The sequence below is a fragment of the Pseudophryne corroboree genome, chromosome 1 (assembly GCF_028390025.1).
Source record: "Pseudophryne corroboree isolate aPseCor3 chromosome 1, aPseCor3.hap2, whole genome shotgun sequence".
Taxonomy (NCBI): Eukaryota; Metazoa; Chordata; class Amphibia; order Anura; family Myobatrachidae; genus Pseudophryne; species Pseudophryne corroboree.
The window spans coordinates 954,182,304-954,207,425 of record NC_086444.1 but is presented as its reverse complement, the minus strand read 5'-3'; the positions used below and the strand labels follow the sequence as shown (position 1 = coordinate 954,207,425).

At 47.2% G+C, this 25,122-nt stretch overlaps 1 protein-coding gene across 2 annotated transcripts in view; it reads right to left on the bottom strand.

Moving 5' to 3' along the window:
- TMEM192 (transmembrane protein 192) overlaps positions 1–25,122 on the bottom strand; it is a 221,969-nt gene that overhangs the window by 82,601 nt on the left and 114,246 nt on the right. For both annotated transcript variants that reach the window (XM_063920434.1, XM_063920433.1), the window contains exon 4: positions 827–958. In XM_063920434.1, coding sequence (XP_063776504.1) covers positions 827–958 — 132 coding nt within the window. The remainder of the gene's footprint in view (positions 1–826; positions 959–25,122) is intronic.

The following is a 25,122-nucleotide window of genomic DNA, read 5'->3' as shown; positions in this document are numbered from 1 at the left end:
CTGTGCAGATAACAGCGCTGAGAGGGCATAAACATACATCAAAGGAACACTATGATCAGGAGGGAGGAAACACTTTTCATTCCAGGGACAGTAAAGAATGCCCATTCCCTATGGAAGAGATAAGGCCTCCGGAAGAGAGCCATGATATTGGAAGTAAAGAACATATCTAAAATATATAAAGAATAAATGACAACAAGAAGATTTTCGTCCCGACGTGGCAGATTCCTTAAATCATTTAATGCCATTTTGCTAGATTTCCATTTCATTGCCTATTCTGTGAGGGCTTCTGGCAAAGGCACATTCCTCCTGCATTCTTCCCATAAACACTCATGGATATTTTGGAGTTCTAAGCAAACAGCGAAACTTTAATGATCTACTTTCAATTGTTATTATTTCCTGTTTTCCTTTTTAACTCTCAAGCGTTCACAAAAAAAGTAGTCTCAACAAAATTAAGGGCAGATATCACAGGACTAGCGCACTTTTGCGTCAGTCTGAAAGGGGATGCGGTAAAGATCCCGCCGAACGGGATCACGATGGTCATAATACAGACACCGGGATTCCTACCGGCACAATCCCGACATATTCACCCTCTGTGCGTGTCCACGACACCCATAGAGGGAGAATAAATTAGTGTGCAGAGCGTAGCGAGGCACTGTGCCCGCAAGGGGCTGTGTTGCGCTCGCCCCCCTGTCGGGATTGTGCCGATCGGGATCTCGGTGTCGGTATTTCGACCGTCGGGATCCCGTCCGGCGGTATCTCGTACTGATCCCGAAAGAAAGGTCTCTTTGGCACACAAGGTTGTGTATAGTGCAGAGCAATTTCTCACCTGTGTACATTAGGAGGAATATCACAGAGAGGATCAGCTCCAGGATCAGGACACTCAGGACGAGGTAGAGATAGATGTTACTGTTACCAAAGGAGTCTTGGGCAGAGATGATTAGAAGGACAGCCGCATTGCCTAGCAGAAAGGAACAGAGATAATTACAGCAAAGGATTCTTCTTGGGAAATGAAAAGCAAAAAAGATACCATACAGCCCATCAGCAGCACATTAAATACCAAAGCAGAGATGTTTTACACAGACACACTCGTAGATTGATAAGCGACACTGCTGCAGTTTACAGTGCAGATATAGAGAACATTGAGGGTTCTGTTCACAAAAGCTTTCAATCTAACAGGAGTTAAATTATATAAAATGAATAAGTTAAGCAATGGACCAGCTACAGTATGTGCCGATATATAGATAGGCGAGGGGTCGCGTGCCGTACGGTGCAGGTGGCTGTAGAAAATATCAATGCTTCAAATTGCCACGATTTCCTGAACCACTGAAAAACAAGGCATTATAAACATACTCATAGTATCATGCAGAACTCACAATCCAGCACCTAAATGACAAAAATACCATTTCAAGTCAGGCTTTTTATAGCCGGCACAGTGTGAAGTTATCCGTTACCCTTAATATCACCTGGCCAGAAAGATGGAAACCCATAACTGATACTGATGCTCAGCTGACAGAGCCAGCTAAGAGCCAGGTAGAATTACATCACTTAGTCCATATGAGAATGGCCCATAACACATGGACACTGCATATTAGCAAGACAGATTAACGGGATTTCATAAATTTAACAATGTAGCAAATAAATGGTGAATAGAGAACGTCAATTCAGGCTTAAAAGTAAACAAAATTGAGGATAAAGGGTGTTGGGGGTGGTGTAATCTAAAGTATAGATGACAAAGGAATCTTCAGGATGGTGCTCACAATGTAACTGTGGTTTTTATAGTCTGCTTTATTCAGGATGGCAGACAGCTAGCATGTAGTCCAACTGATAATCAGATCATCCATCTGACTGGCCCACAGGAACCAGCAGCACTTTATATACTACACTCCACCCCTGCTCTATCCTAACTGTAGGCATTAAACCCATGTTGTTCATTCCCCCGCTTCTGTATACAAACTGGAGTAGCCCAGGAGCTCTAACTGGCTTGTCAGTCTGATGCAGCTCAATCCAAAGCCTGGCAGCAATGAGAGAGTTGTATCTCCTTCAAAAGCATACTGTATAATGGGTGTATGGTGCACACAGGCTGCTGGGTCATAGGGTGCCACACACCTTGCATTATACTTAGCTATTCTACCTTAATGTCTGGGAGAAATCACAATTTCAGGAGGCTTTCAGACTCTTAAAATGGATGCATAGGGCTGAATAAGGCCCCTTTAACATGTTCGTGATAATGTTAGACACTACTTGGCAACTGTGCCAGGAAGAGGACAGGAGCCTGCATGGACCACCTCCTTTCTTTAACCACTCCTGGCTGTGCATGTGCTGCCACTCTTACCATTTCCATGATCACCATTTATCAATAATATGAGGTGGTGGATTACAAAAAAACCTCCAATTACGTTTAAAAGTTGGCTCCTATGTATCATAATGTAATTTGTGTTTGACTAGTGCTCAAAGTGTGCTGGTATGACATACACCGTGCATCTTGGATGTGAACGGTGGTATCATAAGACTCTGCCCTTTTCTCCAATTCTTTGGTCGAAACTGTAGATCCAGGATTCATTACCACCGATGATCTCCCAGACAGAGTTTGGGCGACTGCCATCAAAGCTGGCCAGCATGTTGCGGCACCAAGTCACTTGAGACTCTTTCTGCTTTCAAGTCAACTGATAGGGAACCCAGTGTGCAGAATCCTTGCTCAGGCCAAGCTTTTTGTGGAGTTTGAAGTGGATGGTTCCAGACGACATGCACATCTCCTTTTCCAACTGCGCCACCTCAACTATGGACTGCAATGGCAGCAGCGTTATCCTCTGTAATGGTGGTCACAGGTTTTCCGCAGTGTTCCTACTCTTTTATGGTCAGTCTCCCACGCCAAAATTCTGCAAACCACTCAAACACAGTGGCTCCAGACCAGTGCTTCCTCCCCAAAAGCAGCCAGCAGTTACTCAAAAGTCTCCTGCTCTCCAGTGGTCTCTGTTGAGCTCTACATCTAGTTTGTGAAAGAAGTAACATGCTGACTTCTTTGATGTGCAGTGCTACTTATATACGGTTGTATGCCTTCACATTTCCCAAGAACTTGGGTGTCATTCCGAGTTGATCGCTCGCTAGCTAGTTTTAGCAGCCGTGCAAACGCTATGCCGCCGCCCACTGGGAGTGTATTTTAGCTTAGCAGAAGTGCGAACGGTTGTATCGCAGAGCGCCTGCAAAAAATTTGTGTGTAGTTTCAGAGTAGCTCAAAACCTACTCAGCGCTTGCGATCACTTCAGACTATTCAGTTACCGATTTGCAGTCAGAAACCCGCCCAGCCACGCCTGCATTTTTCCAGGCACGCCTGCGTTTTTCCGCACACTCCCTGAAAACGGTCAGTTGAAACCCAGAAACGCCCACTTCATGTCAATCACTCTACAGCAAGCAGTGCGACTGAAATGCATCGCTAGACCCTGTGCAAAACTACGTTCGTTGTGCCCGTACGTCGCGCGTGCGCATTGTGCCGCATGCGCAGAACTGCCGTTTTTTAGCCTGATCGCTGCATTGCGAACAAATTCAGCTACCGATCAACTCGGAATGACCCACTTTATTCAGAGATTAAAGTTCACAACCAGACAGACAGATTTTGACTACTTATGCACTGCACATCTGGAAACTTCTTGCCCACCTCTTCATATCGGCATCAGCTGTGCTGCAGGGCCGATCAGATTTGTCTGAAAGATGTCGTTCAGAGTCATATCAGGTAGGGTTCAGTATGGTTTACCGATGGACAGAATACCGACATGAGGTTTTCTGTGTTTTTGTGTCAGTGTCGACATGGACACCGTGTAAGTGTACCGCGTCCCCTCGCACGCTGTGCTCGACACATTATTATATTCCCTCTACAGGTCCACTGGGATGGTAAAGTATGAACAAGTTTTGGGGCAAAAATCCCTTAAAAAGGCATGTCGGCATTTCAAATGTCGGTATTCTGACTATGTTGCCATTTTGAACATGTCAGTATAATGAATGCTGGTATTTTGCCTGTCAATGGCTGTCGGGATTATGACCATCGGTATTGTGTCCGTCGGTAAATCAACTGCTACCCATCAGGTATACACACCCACCGACCTGCTACCAATATATTGTTCTACACTCAAATGGCTTTTAGCCCAAAATTTAAGAGGGCAATGCTTTTAAATAGCAAAACACACCAATTCAGCAATTATAAAGTACTGCCCTTTTAAATTTAGTTAGAAAGTAAAGTAAATAAACCCTTATTATGGGCTGGGGCTCTTTTGCAGGATCCCAAATTGGCGATTTGCAATGACTGGCATGCCAAACCAAAAGGGAATTTTACAAAATACCCTCTGGTATATACCTAGTTGGTCAAGTGTTCATTCTACAGCAAGACAGGAACCCAAATACATCAGAACTACCTTAAACCCCATTGAGATCGTTTAGATGAACTGGACAGAAGGGTGAAAGCAAAGCAACGCAGGGAGTGAATATTTGTGTGAACACCTATAAACGTATAAACACAGAATTTGACGGCAGATAAGAACCACTTAGCCCATCTAGTCTGCCCCTTTTTTTTACCATATTTTTATCTCAAACCTTATTTGATCCTCATTTCTTTGTAAGGATATCCTTATGTCTATCCCATGCATGTTTAAATTGCTCTACTGTCTTAGCCTCTACCACCTCTGATGGGAGGCTATTCCACATGTCCACTACCCTTTCTGTGAAGTAATTTTTCCTCAAATTTCCCCTGAACCTCTCCCCCCCCCCCCCCCCCCCTCCCCTCCTCCTCCTCCAGTCTCCGTGCATGTCCTTGTGTCCTATTGCTTCTCTTTATTTGGAGAATGTTTCCCTCCTGGACTTTGTTAAAACCCTGGATATATTTGAAAGTTTCTATCAGGTTATCCCCCTTTCCCTTCTCTGCTCCAAACTATACATAATGAGATTTTTTAATCTTTCTGGGTATGTTTTGTGATGTAGGCCATGCACCATTTTAGTTGCCCTTCTTTGTACAGTCTCTAATGTATTAATATCCTTTTGAAGATATAGCCTCCATAACGGAACACAGTATTCTAGATGGGGCCGTACAAATTACCTATACAGTGGCATTATTACTTCTTTCTTTCTTTCTTTCGCGGATTCCTCTCCCAATGCAGCCAAGCATCTGACTAGCCTTTCTCATTGCTTTGTTACATTGCCTACCTGTCTTTAAGTCACCTGAAATAGTGACTCCTAGATACCTTTCCTCCTCGGTAGTTTCCAGTATAGTGCCATTAACATACCTCCCAACTGTCCCGATTTTCGCGGGACAGTCCCGTTTTTTGGGGACTGTCCCGTTGTCCCACCCGCGGGCCGCAGTGTCCCGCGGTGGGGGGGGGGGGGGGGACAGTTGGGAGGCTCTGTCCATCGCTGCCCTGCTTTGCAGAGCAGCGGTGAATAGACGCTATGCGCATGCGCACAGCGTCTATTCAGTGCAGACAGGGGGAGAGGGGGCATGCCAGCGGCTCACAGAGTGCTGGGTGTGACCCCTCAGTGACGAAAATGGGGCGTGGCTCGTGATCGGGGGTCCTCCCACGAAGCCACGCCCCTTTTCGGTAAGCCGCGCGTGTGTCCCTCTTTGAAAGCAGGCAAAGTTGGGAGGTATGCATTAATACTATATTTAGCCTTTAGATTTTTAAGACCCAAGTGCATGATTTTGCATTTTTTGGCATTAAAGTGTAATTGCCACACTCTTGACCATTCCTCTAGTCTACCTAGATCCTCAATCATTTGTTTTAGGACACCTGGTGAATCTGCCCTGTTGCATACCTTTGCGTCATCTGCAAAAAGGCATACGTTCCCTTTATTGGTGACATTGCAAATGGCATTAAAGATATTAAAAAGCACTGGTCCAAGTACAGATCCCTGGGGTACTCCACTGGTAACATTTCCCTCCTGTGAATGCACTCTATTTACCACAACTCTGTTTTCTATCCTGCAACCCAGATTTTATCCATTCAATAATCCTAGTATCCAATCCCAAATTTACAAGTTTATTTAGCAGCCTGTGATGTGGAACAGTGTCAAAAGCCTTACTACAGTCTAGATAAGCTATATCCACGGCTCCACCTTTATCAATCACTTTAGTCACACAGTCAAAAAAAGTCAGTAAGATTTGTTTGACATGATCTCCCCCCCACTGAGTCCATACTGTTTGGGATCCTGTAAATTGCTGGATTTGAGATAATCTACAACTCTCTCTTTTAAGAGTGTTTCCATCAATTTCCCTACTACTGATGTAAGACTCACTGGTCTGTAGTTGTTTGCCCCCTTCCTTGCTTCCACTTTTGTGCAGTGGGACTACGTTCGCTCTTTTCAAGTCCTCTGGAATTACTCCTGTAGCTAATGACTGGTTATATAGATTTTTCTATTTTTAACATTCTATACATACACACAGTGGCGTAACTATAATGGGGGCAGTGTGTGCAGTGCACACGGGCCCCTGGGTCCAGAGAGGGCACGCACCACACCCATACTTACCTTTCTGATGTCAGTGTGGGCCCCCTCCTCTCCCAAGTCCCGTAGCCGGCAGCGCTTTTAGCGCTCTGAGAGAGCACTAGAGACTCTGGCACATTGCCAGAGTCTACAGTGCATGCGCAAGTCTCCGAAAAAGCACAGGTCTCCGAAAAAATGGCCACTGCTCCATTTTTTCGGAGACCTGCGCATGCACTGTAGACTTTACTAGTTTGAAGAGAGGAAGTTTGAACTTGCCTGGAAACATAGGACTGAACTGCACAAAGTAATCACAATCTGATAGAAAGATTGCAACAGATTAGATTCTAGGACCTCAATGACAGATAAGAAGAGTAATCCTGGAAGACTTCACATTTAAAGGTCAGGAAGGTTAGATGCAAATGCAACATTCCAGTGTATCAGACACATAGCCAAAAAAGAATAGAGAAATATGCTTTACAATGAGTTTACCCACATACAGACTAGCCACAATAAACCCACAGGATTAATCACACTGTCTCTGGGTTTTCTCCACAATTTAATTCTCTGACTGACATGCCTGTATAACGAAAGCAAATAAACCTAAACACTAAGCATGAAAAAATGGAAAACAACCCCTATAATATGATGCTAAAAAAACATGTCAATTTCACTGCAATTTAAAAACACAATTCTTTATTAATACAGATACACAAACAGTCCTATGGGGGGGGGGGAAGAGACCAGAGTAACTGCAAAAAGCATGTGTGACAGTTGAACGTGATGCATGGCTTAGGGGTATATTCAATAACTGTCGGAAGCTACCGTCTTGTCGGAAAGACGGCAGCTTCCGACAGTTTTAGGTCGGAAGGAGTTCCGACCTATTCATTACGGCCCTATTTTTTCCGACAAGTCGGGAAACCCGACTTGTCTGAATGCACGCTGATCAGCCGCGATCAGCGTGCATTGTCGGAAACTGGGCCAAACCCAACAGGTTTTAGCCCTGTTTCCGACAATCTCAATCCGACTTTAAAAAACAGTCGGATTGAGATATGTGATCTGAGAGAAGGAGACAGGGGAGCAGCGGGGAGAGCAGGGACCCAGCGGCAGCGTCCACCCGGCTCCAGCAAGCGACGTCCCGCTTGCTGGAGCCGGGTGGACGCTGCCATGAGCCTCCACTGCTGCAGCCGCTGCTCCCCCCGTCTCCTCCTCTCCTCCGCCGTCCGCTCCTCCCCTCCCCCCCCCCCCCGGCACCACAGACATCACCTCAGCTCCGGCGCCACATCCCGCTTCCCCCTCAGCTCCGGCGATGGAGCCCGCTCCCCCCTCACCCCTGGCGCCGCTGACCGCTCCCCTCTACCCCCGGCGCCGCTGACAGCTCCCTCTGCCGCTGCTGTCAGCGCACCCGCATCGCTGACAGCAGCAGGACACGGGAGCGGACAAATCCGACAGTCAGATTTGACCGCTTTTGAATAGGGGTTGTCGGGTCCATTCCGACAACTGCATGTCGGAATGGACCCGACTTTTACTGAATATACCCCTTAGTCTGTAAATTCAACAAGCATGTTCTCCCATTCACCATCCAAATTAGTTCAATATATTTAGTCTAAGGTGTAAATTCTTTCACACCACTCGTTCTTCAATAATAACTTTGCTGAACAACCGAAGCTGAACAATATGGTATAGCACCTTCCTTCTTCTCCTCCAATGTAACACAGCTGTGACCCAGATCCCCTACACATTTGATCAACGACAAACTATTCTGCAACCACCATTGTTTTTGCAGCAATTTAGAACGCAACAGATCCAGAACACTTTACTGTTGGTTGTTTGGGGAGAGCGGAAAGTTATATAGTGGTTTAATGTGCATTTATCTGACATTAATAAAAAATTAAGAATACAATTATCTATAAGGAATACAAAAAAAACAAAAAGAAAAACACCGAACAACAAATTTGTTGCATTTAATGAAAATTATTGAAGGTTGAAGGATATGCATTTAATAAGTGCATTCATGACCTTTATTCTAAAGGAACAATAAACACGACATGCCTTATGTAAAAAATGAAAAATGCTAATAAAATTATACACGTTAAAATATATACGGTAAGTACTTAATGTTGACTTGTAGAAATGTATTTCATTCTATGGGATGGATAGATTTAACATTTTGTTCACACTAAAACGGGTATGGGTCGTTGGATAGACACAACTTAGGTCGACAGTCATTAGGTTGACATGCATTAGGTTGACATGCATTAGGTTGACAGGGACAAAGGGTCGACAGGTCAAAAGGTCGGCAGGTCAAAAGGTCGGCAGGTCAAAAGGTCGACATGATTTTTTTACGTTGTTTTCTTCGTAAAGTGACGGGGAACCTCAATTAGTGCACCGTGTCCCCTCGCATGGCTTGCTTCGCTCGGCACAGGTTACCGTTCCAATCGTAGTCCATGTGGATCGTTAAGTATGAAAAAAAAAATCCAAAAAATGTAAATGAAAAAAAAAAAAAAGTGAAAAACGCATCTCGACTTTTCGACCTGTCGACCTAATGACCGTATCCCACTAAAACGGCTGTATAAAAGGTGGCTGTGCAGCCTCAACCACATAATTATACTTAATGCACATTGTTCATTCCTCATCATGGGGTGGTCTTCAGTATGCCGACTGTTGGGATCCCGGCGCACAGTATACCGGCGCCGGAATCCCGGCAGCCGGCATACCAACACTTTTTCTCCCTCGTGGGGGTCCATGACCCCCCTGGCGAGAGGAGGGGCTCATTTGCGCTCGCCACGCTGTCGGTATGCCGGCGGTCGGGCTCCCGGCGCCGGTATGCTGCTCGCCGGGAGCCCGGTCGCCGGCATACCATACTACACCCCTCATCATGAAAGGTGCTGTTGTATAAGACATTAAAATCTACATATAACATAACAAAGTAATTAAGAACTGAGTGAATTTATTTCTGACCATAATAGTCAAAAAAGTCATGTTATTCTTTCCTCGGCTACACCCAAACATCTTTCTTCAGTGTTTTAAGAACTACAGATTGTGGAAGTGCTACAGAAATAAATTATTATAAAATTGTAATAAAAAAAATAAGATTTTACTTACCGATAAATCTATTTCTCATAGTCCGTAGTGGATGCTGGGGACTCCGTCAGGACCATGGGGAATAGCGGCTCCGCAGGAGACAGGGCACAAAAGCAAGCTTTTAGGATCACATGGTGTGTACTGGCTCCTCCCCCTATGACCCTCCTCCAAGCCTCAGTTAGGTACTGTGCCCGGACGAGCGTACACAATAAGGAAGGATCTTGAATCCCGGGTAAGACTCATACCAGCCACACCAATCACACCGTACAACTTGTGATTTGAACCCAGTTAACAGTATGATAACAATGAAGTAGCCTCTAAAAAAGATGGCTCACAACAATAATAACCCGATTTTTTTGTAACAATAACTATGTACAAGTAATGCAGACAATCCGCACTTGGGATGGGCGCCCAGCATCCACTACGGACTATGAGAAATAGATTTATCGGTAAGTAAAATCTTATTTTCTCTAACGTCCTAGTGGATGCTGGGGACTCCGTCAGGACCATGGGGATTATACCAAAGCTCCCAAACGGGCGGGAGAGTGCGGATGACTCTGCAGCACCGAATGAGAGAACTCCAGGTCCTCCTCAGCCAGGGTATCAAATTTGTAGAATTTAGCAAACGTGTTTGCCCCTGACCAAGTAGCTGCTCGGCAAAGTTGTAAAGCCGAGACCCCTCGGGCAGCCGCCCAAGATGAGCCCACCTTCCTTATGGAATGGGCATTTACAGATTTTGGCTGTGGCAGGCCTGCCACAGAATGTGCAAGCTGAATTGTACTACAAATCCAACGAGCAATAGTCTGCTTAGAAGCAGGAGCACCCAGCTTTTTGGGTGCCTACAATATAAACAGCAAGTCAGACTTTCTGACTCCAGCCGTCCTGGAATTATATATATATATATATATATATATATATATATATATATATATATTTTCAGGGCCCTGACAACGTCTAGCAACTTGGAGTCCTCCAAGTCACTAGTAGCCGCAGGCACCACAATAGGTTGTTTCAGGTGAAACGCTGACACCACCTTAGGAAGAAACTGGGGACGAGTCCGCAGTTCTGCCCTGTCCGAATGGAAAATCAAATATGGGTTTTTGTAAGACAAAGCCGCCAATTTTGACAATCGCCTGGCCGAGGCCAGGGCCAACAGCATGGTCACTTTCCATGTGAGATATTTCAAATCCACAGATTTGAGTGGTTCAAACCAATATGATTTGAGGAATCCCAACACTACGTTGAGATCCCACGGTGCCACTGGAGGCACACAAGGGCTGTATATGCAATACTCCCTTGACAAACGTCTGGACTTCAGGAACTGAAGCCAATTCTTTCTGGAAGAAAATCTATAGGGCCGAAACTTGAACCTTAATGGACCCCAATTTGAGGCTCATAGACACTCCTGTTTGCAGGAAGTGCAGAAATCGACCTAGTTGAAATTTTTTCGTGGGGCCCTCCTGGCCTCACCCACGCAACATATTTTTACCACATGTGGTGATAACGTTGTGCGGTCACCTCCTTCCTGGCTTTGACCAGGGTAGGTATGACCTCTTCCGGAATGCCTTTTCCCTTAGGATCCGGCGTTCAAACCGCCATGCCGTCAAACGCAGTCGCGGTAAGTCTTGGAACAGACAAGGTCCCTGCTGGAGCAGGTCCTTTCTTAAAGGCCGATGCCACGGTTCCTCTTGGAACAGACATGGTACTTGCTGAAAGCAAATCCCTTCTTAGCTCCCGAGGCCATTAGTCCTCTGTGAGCATCTCTTGAAGTTCCGGTTACCAAGTCCCTCTTGGCCAATCCGGAGCCACGAGTATAGTTCTTACTCCTCTATGTCTTATAATTCTCAATACCTTGGTTATGAGAAGCAGAGAAGGGAACACATACACCGACTGTTACACCCACGGTGTTACCAGGACGTCCACAGCTATCGCCTGAAGGTCTCGTGACCTGGCGCAATACCTGTCCCATTTTTTTGTTCGGGCGGGACGCCATCATGTCCACCTTTGGTCTTTCCCAACGGTTCACAATCATGCGGAAAACTTCCCGATGAAGTTCCCACTCTCCCGGGTGGAGGTCGTGCCTGCTGAGGAAGTCTGCTTCCCAGTCGTCCACTCCCGGAATGAACACTGCTGACAGTGCTATCACATGATTTTCCGCCTAGCGAAAAATCCTTGCAGTTTTGCCACTGCCCTCCTGCTTCTTGTGTCGCCCTTTCTGTTTACGTGGGCGACTGCCGTGATGTTATCCCACTGGATCAATACCGGCTGACCTTGAAGCAGAGGTCTTGCTAAGCTTAGAGCATTATAAATTTGCTCTTAGCTCCAGTATATTTATGTGGAGAGAATTCTCCAGACTTGATCACACTCCTTGTGTGACTGCTCCCCAGCCTCTCAGGCTGGCCTCCGTGGTCACGAGCATCCAATCCTGAATGCCGAATCTGCGGCCCTCTAGAAGATGAGCACTCTGTAATCACCACAGGAGAGACACCCTTGTCCTTGGATATAGGGTTATCCGCTGATGCATCTGAAGATGCGATCCGGACCATTTGTCCAGCAGATCCCACTGAAGAGTTCTTGCGTGAAATCTGCCGAATGGAAGCGCTTCGTAATAAGCCACCATTTTTACCAGGACTCTTGTGCAATGATGCACTGACACTTTTCCTGGTTTTAGGAGGATCCCGATTAGCTCGGATAACTCCCTGGCTTTCTCCTCTGGGAGAAACACCTTTTCCTGGACTGTGTCCAGAATCATCCCTAGGACCAGCAGACGTGTCGTCGGAACAACTGCGGTTTTGGAATATTTAGAATCCACCCGTGCTGTTGTAGAACTACTTGAGATAGTGCTACTCCGACCTCCAACTGTTCTCTGGACCTTGTTCTTATCAGGAGGTCGTCCATTTTCTTTGAAGACGAATCCTCCTTTCGGTCATTACCTTGGTAAGGACCCGGGGTGCCTTGGACAATCCAACGGCATCGTCTTGAAACTGATAGTGACAGTTCTGTACCACGAACCTGAGGTACCCTTGGTGAGAAAAGGCAAATTTTGGGACATGGAGGTAAGCATCCCTGATGTCCCGGGACACCATATAGTCCCCTTGTTCTTTGCTATCACTGCTCTGAGTGACTCCATCTGGATTTGAACCCTTGTAAGTGTTCAAATTTTTCAGATTTAGAATAGGTCTCACCTAGCCTTCAGTACCACCATATAGTGTGGAGTAATACCCCTTTCCTTGTTGTCGGAGGGGTAAATTTATTATCACCTGCTGGGAATACAGCTTGTGAATTGTTTTCAATACTGCCTCCCTGTCGGAGGGAGACATTGGTACAGCAGACTACAGGAACCTGCGAGGGGGGAAACCTCTCGACATTCCAATCTGTACCCCTTGGATACTACTTGTAGGATCCAGGGGTCCTGTACGGTCCCAGCGTCATGCTGAGAACTTGGTAGAAGCGGTGGAGGGCTTCTGTTCCTGGGAATGGGCTGCCTGCTGCAGTCTTCTTCCCTTTCCTCTATCCCTGGGCAGATATGACTCTTATAGGGACGAAAGGACTGAGGCTGAAAAGACGGTGTCTTTTTCTGCAGAGATGTGACTTAGGGTAAAAAACGGTGGATTTTCCAGCAGTTGCCCTGGCCACCAGGTCCCATGGACCGACCCCAAATAACTCCTCCCCTTTATACGGCAATACATCTTTGTGCCGTTTGGAATCTGCATCACCTGACCACTGTCGTGTCCATAAACATCTTCTTGCAGATATGGACATCGCATTTACTCTTGATGCCAGAGTGCAAATATCCCTCTGCGCATCTCGCATATATAGAAATGCATCCTTTAAATGCTCTATAGTCAATAAAATACTGTCCCTGTCAAAGGTATCAATATTTTTAGTCAGGGAATCTGACCAAGCCACCTCAGCTCTGCACATCCAGGCTGAGGCGATCGCTGGTCGCAGTATAACACCAGCATGTGTGTGTATACTTTTTAGGATATTTTTCAGCCTCCTATCAGCTGGCTCCTTAAGTACGGCCCTATCCGTAGATGGTACCGCCACTTGTTCTGATAAGCGTGTGAGCGCCTTATCCACCCTGAGGGGTGTTTCCCACCGCGCCTTAACTTCTGGCGGGAAAGGGTATACCGCCAATAATTTTCTATCGGGGGAAACCCACGCATCATCACACACTTCATTTAATTTATCTGATTCAGGAAAAACTACAGGTAGTTTTTTCACCTCACACATAATACCCTTTTTTGTGGTACTTGGAGTATCAGAAATATGTAACACCTCCTTCATTGCCCTTAACGTGTGGCCCTAAAAGAAAATACGTTTGTTTCTTCACCGTCGACACTGAAATCAGTGTCCGTGTCTGGGTCTGTGTCGACCGACTGAGGTAAATGGGCATTTTACAGCCCCTGACGGTGTTTGAGACGCCTGGACAGATACTAATTTGTTCGCCGGCCCTCTCATGTCGTCAACCGGCTTGCAGCGTGTTGACATTGTCACGTAATTTCCATAAATAAGCCATCCATTCCGGTGTCGACTCCCTAGAGAGTGACATCACTATTACAGGCAATTTGCTCCGCCTCCTCACCAATATTTTCCTCATACATGTCGACACACACGTACCGACATACAGCACACACATAGGGAATGCTCTGATAGAGGACAGGACCCACTAGCCCTTTGGGGAGACAGAGGGAGAGTTTGCCAGCACACACCAAAATGCTATAATTATCCAGGGACAACCTTTATATAAGTGTTCCTCCCTTATAGCATTTTAATATATATACATATCGCCAAATCAGTGCCCCCCCTCTCTGTTTTAACCCTGTTTCTGTAGTGCAGTGCAGGGGAGAGCATGGGAGCCTTCCCACCAGCTTTTCTGTGAGGGAAAATGGCGCTGTGTGCTGAGGAGAATAGGCCCCGCCCCCTTTTCGGCGGGCTTCTTCTCCGGAGTTTTAGATATCTGGCAGGGGTTAAATACATCCATATAGCCTCAAGGGCTATATGTGATGTATTTTTCGCCATACAGGTATTATACATTGCTGCCCAGGGCGCCCCCCCCCCAGCGCCCTGCACCCTCCGTGACCGCTGTGTGAAGTGTGCTGACAACAATGGCGCACAGCTGCAGTGCTGTGCGCTACCTGATGAAGACTGAGAGTCTTCTGCCGCCTGGTTCCGGACCTCTTCATCTTCAGCGTCTGCAAGGGGGGTCGGCGGCGCGGCTCCGGGACGAACCCCAGGGCGAGCCCTGTGTTCCGACTCCCTCTGGAGCTATGTCCAGTAGCCTAAGAATCCAATCCATCCTGCACGCACGTGAGCTGAAAATCTCTCCCCTAAGTCCCTCGATGCAGTGAGCCTGTTGCCAGCAGGACTCACTGAAAATAAAGAACCTAAAAACTTTTTCTAAGTAACTCTTTAAGAGAGCCACCTAGATTGCACCCTTCTCGGCCGGGCACAAAAACCTAACTGAGGCTTGGAGGAGGGTCATAGGGGGAGGAGCCAGTACACACCATGTGATCCTAAAAGCTTGCTTTTGTGTCCTGTCTCCTGCGGAGCCGCTATTCCCCATGGTCCTGACGGAGTCCCCAGCATCCACTAGGACAGGCCTGGCCAACCTGTGGCTCTCCAGCTGTTGTAAAACTACAAGTCCCATCATGCTTTGCAATAGTTTTGCTATTAGAGAATGCTAAAACTGTGGCAGGGCATGCTGGGATGTGTAGTTTCACAACATCTGGAGAGCCACAGGTTGGCCAGGCCTGCACTAGGACGTTAGAGAAAATATATAAAGGATTAACATTATGACAAACTTACATGTAAGTGTAGGGGGCATAAGAAAGGCGGTATCACAGCCCGTCCCCATGACATAATGTTAGGGAAGCGAGCTGGATCCAGGAGAGTTCCCTGATCTGAGCTAGTAGTACTGACTGAACAGAGCTGAATACTGTGCGGTTTACATCAGGGTTTCTAGGGCGTCATACTAGTAAAGGTGTTGGATTGACAACACAAAACGATCAAAAGTTTATCACTTCATTATCATTACAGGCAGAGCTTACAACAAAGTTGCCCATCCACCTGCCATATGTCAAACGTGTCAGAATTCCTTATTGTTAGAGAGCTAGGCAAGCAGGGCATTTAGGGTAGACAGAAGAAGCCCATTTGCATCGCATTAGTGTACTGTGGGTGCTACAGGACTTTCTCCCAGATGAAGTGAACTTTTTCCTTACAGAAACCCCTTATTAGACTATATGGCAGTATAAATAAACATATGTTAACTTAAACTGGTGCAGGTGCTCTTAAAATGATAAGGGCCTAGTTGGGGAGATAGCACCACCCTGTGGCTGCAAATGAAACTTAATTTTAAAGACAACTTAAGTTACACATATACATAACAAAAATAAAACATTCTACTAAAATGAGATTTGTGTATTTGTATATTTATTATACAAACATGCATATATTATTTATTAACAGTAATTTATAATGTGCACAACACAAACATCTTTTAAGTACGTTTGAATATAAAGAGTTACATTCTACATAGTTCTATAACCTTTTACTTCTCAGAGTATTTTGCAGTGTAAATGTGGATTACTTATACATTTATTCTGCATAAAACAACAATGTGCACAACACTTAAAAAATAGGATTTTAATACCTACCGGTAAATCCTTTTCTCTTAGTCCATAGAGGATGCTGGGGTCACTTCAAGAACCATGGGGTTTATACCAAAGCTCTAGAACGGGCGGGAGAGTGCGGATGACTCTGCAGCACCGATTGACCAAACGTGAGGTCCTCATCAGCCAGGGTATCAAACTTATAGAACTTCGCAAAGGTGTTTCAACCCGACCAAGTAGCCGCTCTGCAAAGTTGTAATGCCGAGACCCCCCCGGGCAGCCGCCCAGGACGAGCCCACCTTTCTGGTAGAATGGGCCTTCACCAATTTCAGTAACTGCAATCCAGCCGTAGAATGAGCCTGCTGAATCGTATGACAGATCCAGCGCGCAATAGTCTGCTTGGAAGCAGGAGCCTCAATTTTGTTGTGAGCATACAGGACAAACAGAACCTCCGTTTTCCTAAACTGAGCCGTTCTGGCCACATAAATTCTCAAAGCTCTGACTACGTCGAGAAACTTCGATTCCAGCAAGGAGTCAGTAGCCACTGGCACCACAATAGGTTGGTTCAAGTGGAATGACGAAACCACTTTCGGCAGAAACTGCTGACGAGTCCTCAACTCTGCTCTATCTTCATGGAAGATTAATTAAGGGTTCTTGTGAGACAAGGCCGACAATTCAGACACCCGCCTGGCAGATGCCAAGGCCAACAGCATGACCACTTTCCAAGTGAGGAATTTCTACTCCACCTTTTGTAAAGGTTCAAACCAATGAGATTGAAGGTATTGCAACACCACGTTAAGATCCCACGGTGCCACAGGGGGCACAAAGGGAGGTTGGATGCACAACACGCCTTTCACAAAAGTCTGAACTTCTGGAAGGGAGGCCAATTGTTTTTGGAAGAAAACCGATAAGGCTGAAATTTGTACTTTAATGGAGCCCAACTTTAGGCCCGCATCCACACCGGCTTGTAGAAAATGGAGAAAACGTCCTAACTGAAATTCTTCCGTATGAGCCTTCTTAGATTCACACCAAGACACGTATTTTCTCCAAATACGGTGGTAATGTTTAGACGTTACTCCTTTCCTGGCCTGAATTAAAGTGGGAATGACTTCACTGGGAATACCCTTTCGGGCTAGGATCCGGCGTTCAACCTCCAAGCCGTCAAACAAAGCCGCGGTAAGTCTTGGAACACGCACGGCCCCTGCTGTAACAGATCCTCCCTCAGAGGAAGAGGCCAGGGATCTCCTATGAGTAATTCCTGAAGATCTTGATACCAAGCCCTCCTTGGCCAATTTGGAACAATGAGGATAGCTTGAACCTTTGTTCTTCTTATGATCTTTAGCACTTTTGGAACGCGTGGAAGCGGAGGAAACACGTACACCGACTGAAACACCTACGGTGTCACTAGGGAGTCCACTGCTATTGCTTGAGGGTCTTTAGGAGTGAGATTCTGGACTTGGAAGACAGGATTATCCTTCGGTGTATGTGCAGATGGGACCCGGACCACTTGTCCAACAGGTCCCAATGAAACACTCTGGCCTGGAATCTGCCAAACTGAATGGCCTCGTAGGCCGCCACCATCTTCCCCAGCAACCGAGTGCATTGATGGATCGATACTTTTGCTGGTTTCAGAATTTGTTTGACCAGGTTCTGAATTTCCAGCGCATTTTCTACTGGGAGAAAAAATCTCTGTAATTCTGTATCCAGAATCATTCCCAAAAACGGCAGCCGTCTCGTCGGAACCAACTGTAATTTTGGCAAGTTTAGGAGCCAACCATGTTGCTGCAGAATTGTTAGGGAGAGCGTAATGTTCTGCAGTAATTGGTCCTTGGATCTTGCCTGTATCAGGAGATCGTCCAAGTATGGGATAATTGTGACTCCTTGCTTGCGCAGGAGAACCATCATTTCGGCCACTACTTTGGTGAAAATCCTCGGAGCCGTGGACTGACCAAACGGCAACGTCTGAAATTGGTAATGACAATCCTGAACTGCAAACCTCAGGTAAGCCTGATGTGGAGGATAAATGGGAACATGTAAGTAGGCATCCTTTATGTCTACCGAGACCAGAAAATCCCCCTCCTCCAGACTGGAGATCACTGCCCGGAGAGATTCCATCTTGAATTTGAATTTTCTTAGGTAGAAATTTAGGGATTTGAGGTTCAGGATTGGTCTGACTGATCCGTCTGGCTTCGGGACTACGAACAGGCTCGAGTAAAAGCCTTCTCCCTGTTGCGACGGGGAAACCCTGACAATGACTTGATTGTGACACAATTTTTGTATTGCGACGCATACCACCTCCCTGTACGGAAGAGAAGTTGGTAAGGCCGATTTGAAAAATCGGCGAGGGGGAACGTCTTGAAACTCCAGTTTGTACCCCTGGGACACTATTTCTAATACCCATGGGTCCAGGGCCGAACGAGCCCAGAACTGACTGAAGAGCTTGAGACGTGCCCCCACTGGTGCGGACTCCCGCAGAGGAGCCCCAGCGTCATGTGGTGGATTTGGCCGAAGCCGGGGAGGACTTCTGCTCCTGGGAACCGGCCACGGCCGGTGATCGTTTACCTTTTCCCTTTCCTCTAGTAGCAAGGAAGGAAGACCCTCAGCCTTTTCTGTATTTATTGGGCTGAAAGGACTGCATCTGATAGTGGTGTGCTTTCTTTTGTGGTTCAGGCACATAAGGTAAAAATGATGACTTACCCGCGGTAGCCGTAGATACCAAATCAGCGAGGCCGTCACCAAACAATACACCATAGCTTTCTTAGAGTCAGCATAAGCAATCCATTGATGAATCCACAATGGTCTCCTAGCTGAGACTGCCATGGCATTGGCCCTTGATCCCAAGAGGCCAATATACCTCGCAGCTTCCTTTAGGTAGACTGCAGCATCCCTGATATAACCTAGTGTTAAAAGAACGCTATCCCTATCCAGGGTATCTATTTCAAATGACAAGTTATCTGACCATTTTTCGATAGCGCTACTCACCCACGCAGATGCAATGGCTGGTCTGAGTAGTGTACCCGTGGTGACATAAATGGATTTCAATGTATTTTCCTGCATACGATCCACAGGATCCTTTAGGGCTGCCGTGTCAGGGGACGGAAGAGCCACCTTTTTGGACAGCCGAGATAGAGCTTTGTACACAATGGGGGGTGACTCCCATTTTTCCCTATCCCCAGAGGGAAACGGATACGCCACTGGAATCCTTTTGGGAATCTGAAACTTTTTGTCAAGATTTTCCCAAACCTTTTCACAAAGCGTGTTCAGTTCATGAGAGGGAGGAAACGTTACCTCAGGTTTCTTTCCTTTATACATACAGACCCTAGTATCAGGAACAGCAGGGTCCTCAGTGATATGTAATACGTATTTTATTGCCACAATCATGTACTGAATGCTCTTTGCCAGTTTTGGATCTTATCCGGCATCACTATAGTCGACACTTGAGTCAGTGTCCGTGTCGGTATCCGTGTCAGCCAGCTGGGCAAATTAACGTTTTTGTGACCCCGAGGTGGTCTGGACTTGAAACAACACATCCTCTACAGATTTCTTCCATGCCTGGTTCTGAGACTCAGATTTACCCAATCTCTTATTTATCAGGGCCACATTAAAACATTCACCCAATCAGGTGTAGGCGGTGCCGACAGGGTCACTCCCACAGCCGTTTGTGTCTCTAACATAGTATCCTCCTAGGAAGAGCACTCCGCCTCAGACATGCCGACACACGTGCACCCAACACACGCAGACACACTGGGCCTATAGGGGACAGACCCACAGTAAAGCCTGTCAGAGAGACACAGAGGGAGTTATTGCCAGCCCACACCCCAGCACCCAATCCCGGTCTGAAACACCACAGAAAATGCCCCAGACCCGCAGCGCTTTTATAATTTACATATAACGCACCAAAATTACTGTGCCCCCCTCCCCCCCCCCCCCCCCGTTTTGCACCCTGTTACTTGTACAGCAGTGTGAGGAAGGACCAGCGTCTCTGCAGCCTTGTGTAGAGAAAATGGCGCCGGGCTGTGTGCTGTGCCCTTTTTTTTTAAAATTTTTATACTGGCGGGGGTCTGGACAGTGCCCTGGCACTTAGTCCGCTCTTGCCAGGTAGTTATGGAGGCTAGATATGATGCCCTGGGGGAGCGCCGCCCCCCGCCCCCCTGCACCCTGTAGTGCCGCTGTGTAGTGGGAACATTGCGCACAGCGTGCGAATGCTGCGCGGTACCTCAAAGCCGTCACTGAAGTCTTCTGATCTTCTTCTACTCACCTGTCTTCTGACTTCTGGCTCTGCAAGGGGGGTGAAGGCGGGCTCTGGGAACGAGCATTTAGCCGTACCTAGCGATCAGACCCTCAGGAGCTAATGGTGTCCTGAAGCCAAAGAAGCAGAGCCTTTAAACTCGCAGAAGTAGGTCTGACTTCTCTCCCCTAAGTCCCACGAAGCAGGGAGACTGTTGCCAGCAGTTCTCCCTGAACATAACAAAACCAAACAAAGTCTTTTCAGAGAAACTCAGTAGAGCTCCTCAGAGTGCATCCAGTCTGCCTGGGCACAGATTCTAAACTGGAGTCTGGAGGAGGGGCATAGAGGGAGGAGCCAGTTCACACCCTTTTGAAAGTCTTAAAGTGCCCATGTCTCCTGCGGATCCAGTCTATACCCCATGGTTCTTGAAGTGACCCCAGCATCCTCTAGGACGTATGAGAAAAAAAACTTTTTTTTTTAAAACAATACAAAGCCAAGCCACGTTCTTCCATTAGAACCTTTCCACTACACTAGTACATTCCCACTCTCACAAAACAGTAGTAGACGTAAAACACAAATAAAAATAAGATTTTAAACCTACCGGTAAATCTATTTCTCCTAGGCAGTAGATGATGCTGGGGACTCCGTAAGGACCATGGGGTATAGACGGGCTCCGCAGGAGACATGGGCACCTAAAAAGAACTTTTCCTATGGGTGTGCACTGGCTCCTCCCTCTATGCCCCTCCTCCAGACCTCAGTTAGAGAACTGTGCCCAGAGGAGATGGACAATACAAGGCAGGATTTAAAATCCAAGGGCAAGATCCATACCAGTCCACACCAATCATACCATGTACCCTGGAACATACATAACCAGTTAACCGTATGAACAACAACAGTGACGGTCCAAGACCGACTCCAACTGTAACATAACCCTTATGTAAGCAACAACTATATACAAGTCTTGCAGAGTTTCCGCACTGGGACGGGCGCCCAGCATCCTCTACGGACTAGGAGAAATAGATTTACCGGCAGGTTTAAAATCTTATTTTCTCTTACGTCCTAGAGGATGCTGGGGACTCTGTAAGTACCATGGGGTTTATACCAAAGCTCCCAATCGGGCGGGAGAGTGCGAATGACTCTGCAGCACCGACTGAGCAAAAGCTAGGTCCTCATCAGCCAGGAAATCAAACTTGTAGAATTTAGCAAAGGTGTTTGACCCCGACCAAGTCGCCGCACGGCAAAGCTGTAATGCAGAGACGCCTCGGGCAGCCGCCCAAGAAGAGCCCTCCTTCCTAGTGGTATGGGCCTTAACCGAATTTGGAACTGGCAATCCAGCCGTAGAATGAGCCTGCTGAGTCGTATTACAGATCCAGCGAGCAATAGTCTGCTTCGAAGCAGGTGCGCCAATCTTATTAGCAGCATACAGGACAAACAGTGCTTCTGTTTTCCTAAGTCTAGCCGTTCTGGCTACATAAATCTTCAAAGCCCTGACTACGTCCAGGGACCTGGAATCCTCCAAGTCACTCGGAGCCACAGGCACCACGATAGGTTGGTTCAGATGGAATGAAGAAACCACCGTAGGCAAAAATTGAGGGCGTGTCCTCAATTCCGCTCTATCCACATGAAAAATCAAGTAGGGGCTCGTGAGACAAGGCCGCCAATTCTGACACTCGCCTTGCCGATGCCAAGGCCAACAACATGACCACCTTCCAGGTAAGAAATTTCAACTCAACCTTGTTAAGTGGTTCAAACCAGTGTGATTTTAGGAACTGCAACACCACGTTCAGGTCCCACGGTGCCACTGGAGGCACATAAGGAGGCTGGATGTGCAGCACTCCCTTTACAAAACGTCTGGACTTCTGGAAGAGAAGCCAATTCCTTCTGAAAGAAAATCGAAAGGGACGAAATTTGTACCTTAACAGAACCTAATTTCAGTCCCATATCCACTCCTGTCTGCAGGAAGTGGAGAAAACGCCCCAGATTAAAATCTTCTGTAGGCGCGTTCTTGGTTTCACACCAAGACACATACTTCCGCCAGATACGGTGATAATGTTTCACCGTCACCTCCTTCCTAGCCTTTATTAAAGTAGGGATGACCTCCACCGGAATCCCCTTCTCCGCTAGAATTCGGCGTTCAACCGCCATGCCGTCAAACGTAACCGCGGTAAGTCTTGGAATATACAGGGCCCCTGTTGCAACAGGTCCTCCCTCAGAGGGAGAGGCCAGGGATATCCTGTGAGCATCTCCCTTCGGCTGTACTCTTCTTCGCCTTATGATCCTCAACACTTTTGTGATGAGAGGAAGAGGAGAAAACAAGTAGACCGAGTGGAACACCCACGGCGTTACCAGGGCGTCTACTGCTACTGCCTGAGGGTCCCGAGACCTGGCACAATACCTCCGAAGCTTTTTGTTGAGGCGTGACGCCATCATGTCTATTTGAGGAATTCCCCAAAGACGTGTTATGTCTGCAAAGACCTCTTTATGAAGTCCCCACTCTCCTGGATGGAGATCGTGTCTGCTGAGGAAGTCTGCTTCCCAGTTGTCCAGTCCCGGAATGAAGACAGCCGACAGAGCGCTTACGTGATTTTCCGCCCAGCGAAGAATCCTTGTGGCTTCTGCCACCGCGACTCTGCTTCTTGTCCCGCCTTGGCAGTTCACATGAGCCACTGCTGTGACATTGTCTGATTGAATCAGAACTGGTAGGTTTCGAAGAAGACTCTCCGCTTGTCGAAGGCCGTTGTATATGGCCCTGAGTTCCAACAAATTAATGTGTAGACAGGACTCCTGGTCTGACCACAGTCCCTGAAAATTTCTTCCTTGGGTGACTGCTCCCCACCCTCTGAGGCTCGCGTCCGTGGTTACCAGGATCCAGTCCTGAATTCCGAACCTGCGACCCTCCAGCAGGTGAGCACTTTGCAGCCACCATAGGAGAGACACCCTGGCCCCTGGGGACAGTTATTTTCCGATGTAAGTGCAGATGCGACCCGGACCATTTGTCCAGAAGGTCCCATTGAAACGTCCTCGCATGGAACCTGCCGAAGGGGATGGCCTCGTAGGCCACCACCATTTTTCCCAGAACTCGATTGCATTGATGAACTGACACCCTTTTCGGTTTTAGCAGGTCTCTGACCATGTTCTGGATGTCCTGGGCTTTTTCCAACGGGAGAAAAACCTTCATTTGTTCCGTATCCAGTATCATACCTAGGAACGTTAGTCGAGTTGTCGGAATCAACTGTGACTTCGGTAGATTCAGAATCCAACCGTGTTGCTGGAGCACTCTCAGAGAGAACGTTACACTGCTCAGCAATTTCTCTCTTGATCTCGCCTTTTTCAGGAGATGGTCCAAGTATGGGATAATTGTGATTCCATGCTTGCGCAGGACCACCATCATTTCCGTCATTATCTTGGTGAAAATCCTTGGGGCCGTGGAAAGCCCAAACGGCAATGTCTGAAATTGGTAATGAGAATCCTGTACAGCGAATCTCAGGTACTCCTGATGGGAGGGATATATGGGGACATGAAGGTACGCATCCTTTATGTCCAGTGACACCATAAACTCCCCCTCCTCCATACTGGCTATAATCGCCCTGAGCGATTCCATCTTGAATTTGATTCTTTTCACGTACAGGTTTAGGGATTTTAGATTCAAAATAGGTCTTACCGAACCGTCCGGTTTCGGGACCACAAAAAGAGTGTTGAGTAGTTGCCTCTTCCCTGCTGGTTCAAGGGAACCCTGATAATTACTTGCTGTAGACACAGCGTTTGAATTGCAGCTAACACTACATTCCGATCTGGTGTAGAAGCTGGTAATGCCGACTTGAAAATCGGCGCGGGGGCACCTCCTCGAATTCCAGTTTGTAACCCTGGGAAACTATTTCCAACACCAAAGGATTCAGGTCTGAGCTGACCCAGGCCTGGCTGAAAAGTCGAAGACGTGCCCCCACCGGTGCGCAGTCCCGCAGGGGAGCCCCAGCGTCACGCCGAGGATTTTGTAGTAGCCGGGGAGGACTTTTGTTCCTGGGCACCGGCTGAAGCGGGTGCTCTTTTCCCTCTAGCCTTACCTCTGGCAAGGAAGGAGGACCCCCGACCTCTTCTGGACTTTTGCGACCGAAAGGACTGCATCTGATACGGTGGTATTTTCTTTTGCTGTTGGGGAATAAATGGTAAAAAATTTGATTTACCTGCGGTAGCTGTGGAAACCAGGTCCGTCAGCCCATCCCCAAACAATACGTCTCCCTTATAGGGTAGGACTTCCATATGCTTTTTTGAATCCGCATCACCCGTCCATTGGCGAGTCCATAAGGATCGTCTCGCTGAGATAGACATGGCATTGGCTCTGGAAGCCAGCAATCCAATATCCCTTTGAGCATCTCTCATAAATAAGACTGCATCTTTAATATGGGCTAGAATTAACAATACAGTATCTCTATCCATGGTACCAAATTCAGCCGTTAGATCATCTGTCCATGCTGAAATTGCGCTACATACCCATGCCGACGCAATTGTCGGTCTTAGCACAGCTCCAGTATGCGAATAAATAGACTTTAAAGTAGACTCCTGCCTGCGATCCGCAGGATCCTTGAGGGTTGCTGTGTCTGGAGACTGTAGCGCCACTTTCTTGGACAGGCGCGTTAAGGCCTTGTCCACAGTGGGACAACGCACGCTGTCCTGTTTAGGGAAGGGGTATGCCATATAAATTCTTTTCGGGATCTGCGGTCTCTTTTCCGGAGTCTCCCAAGC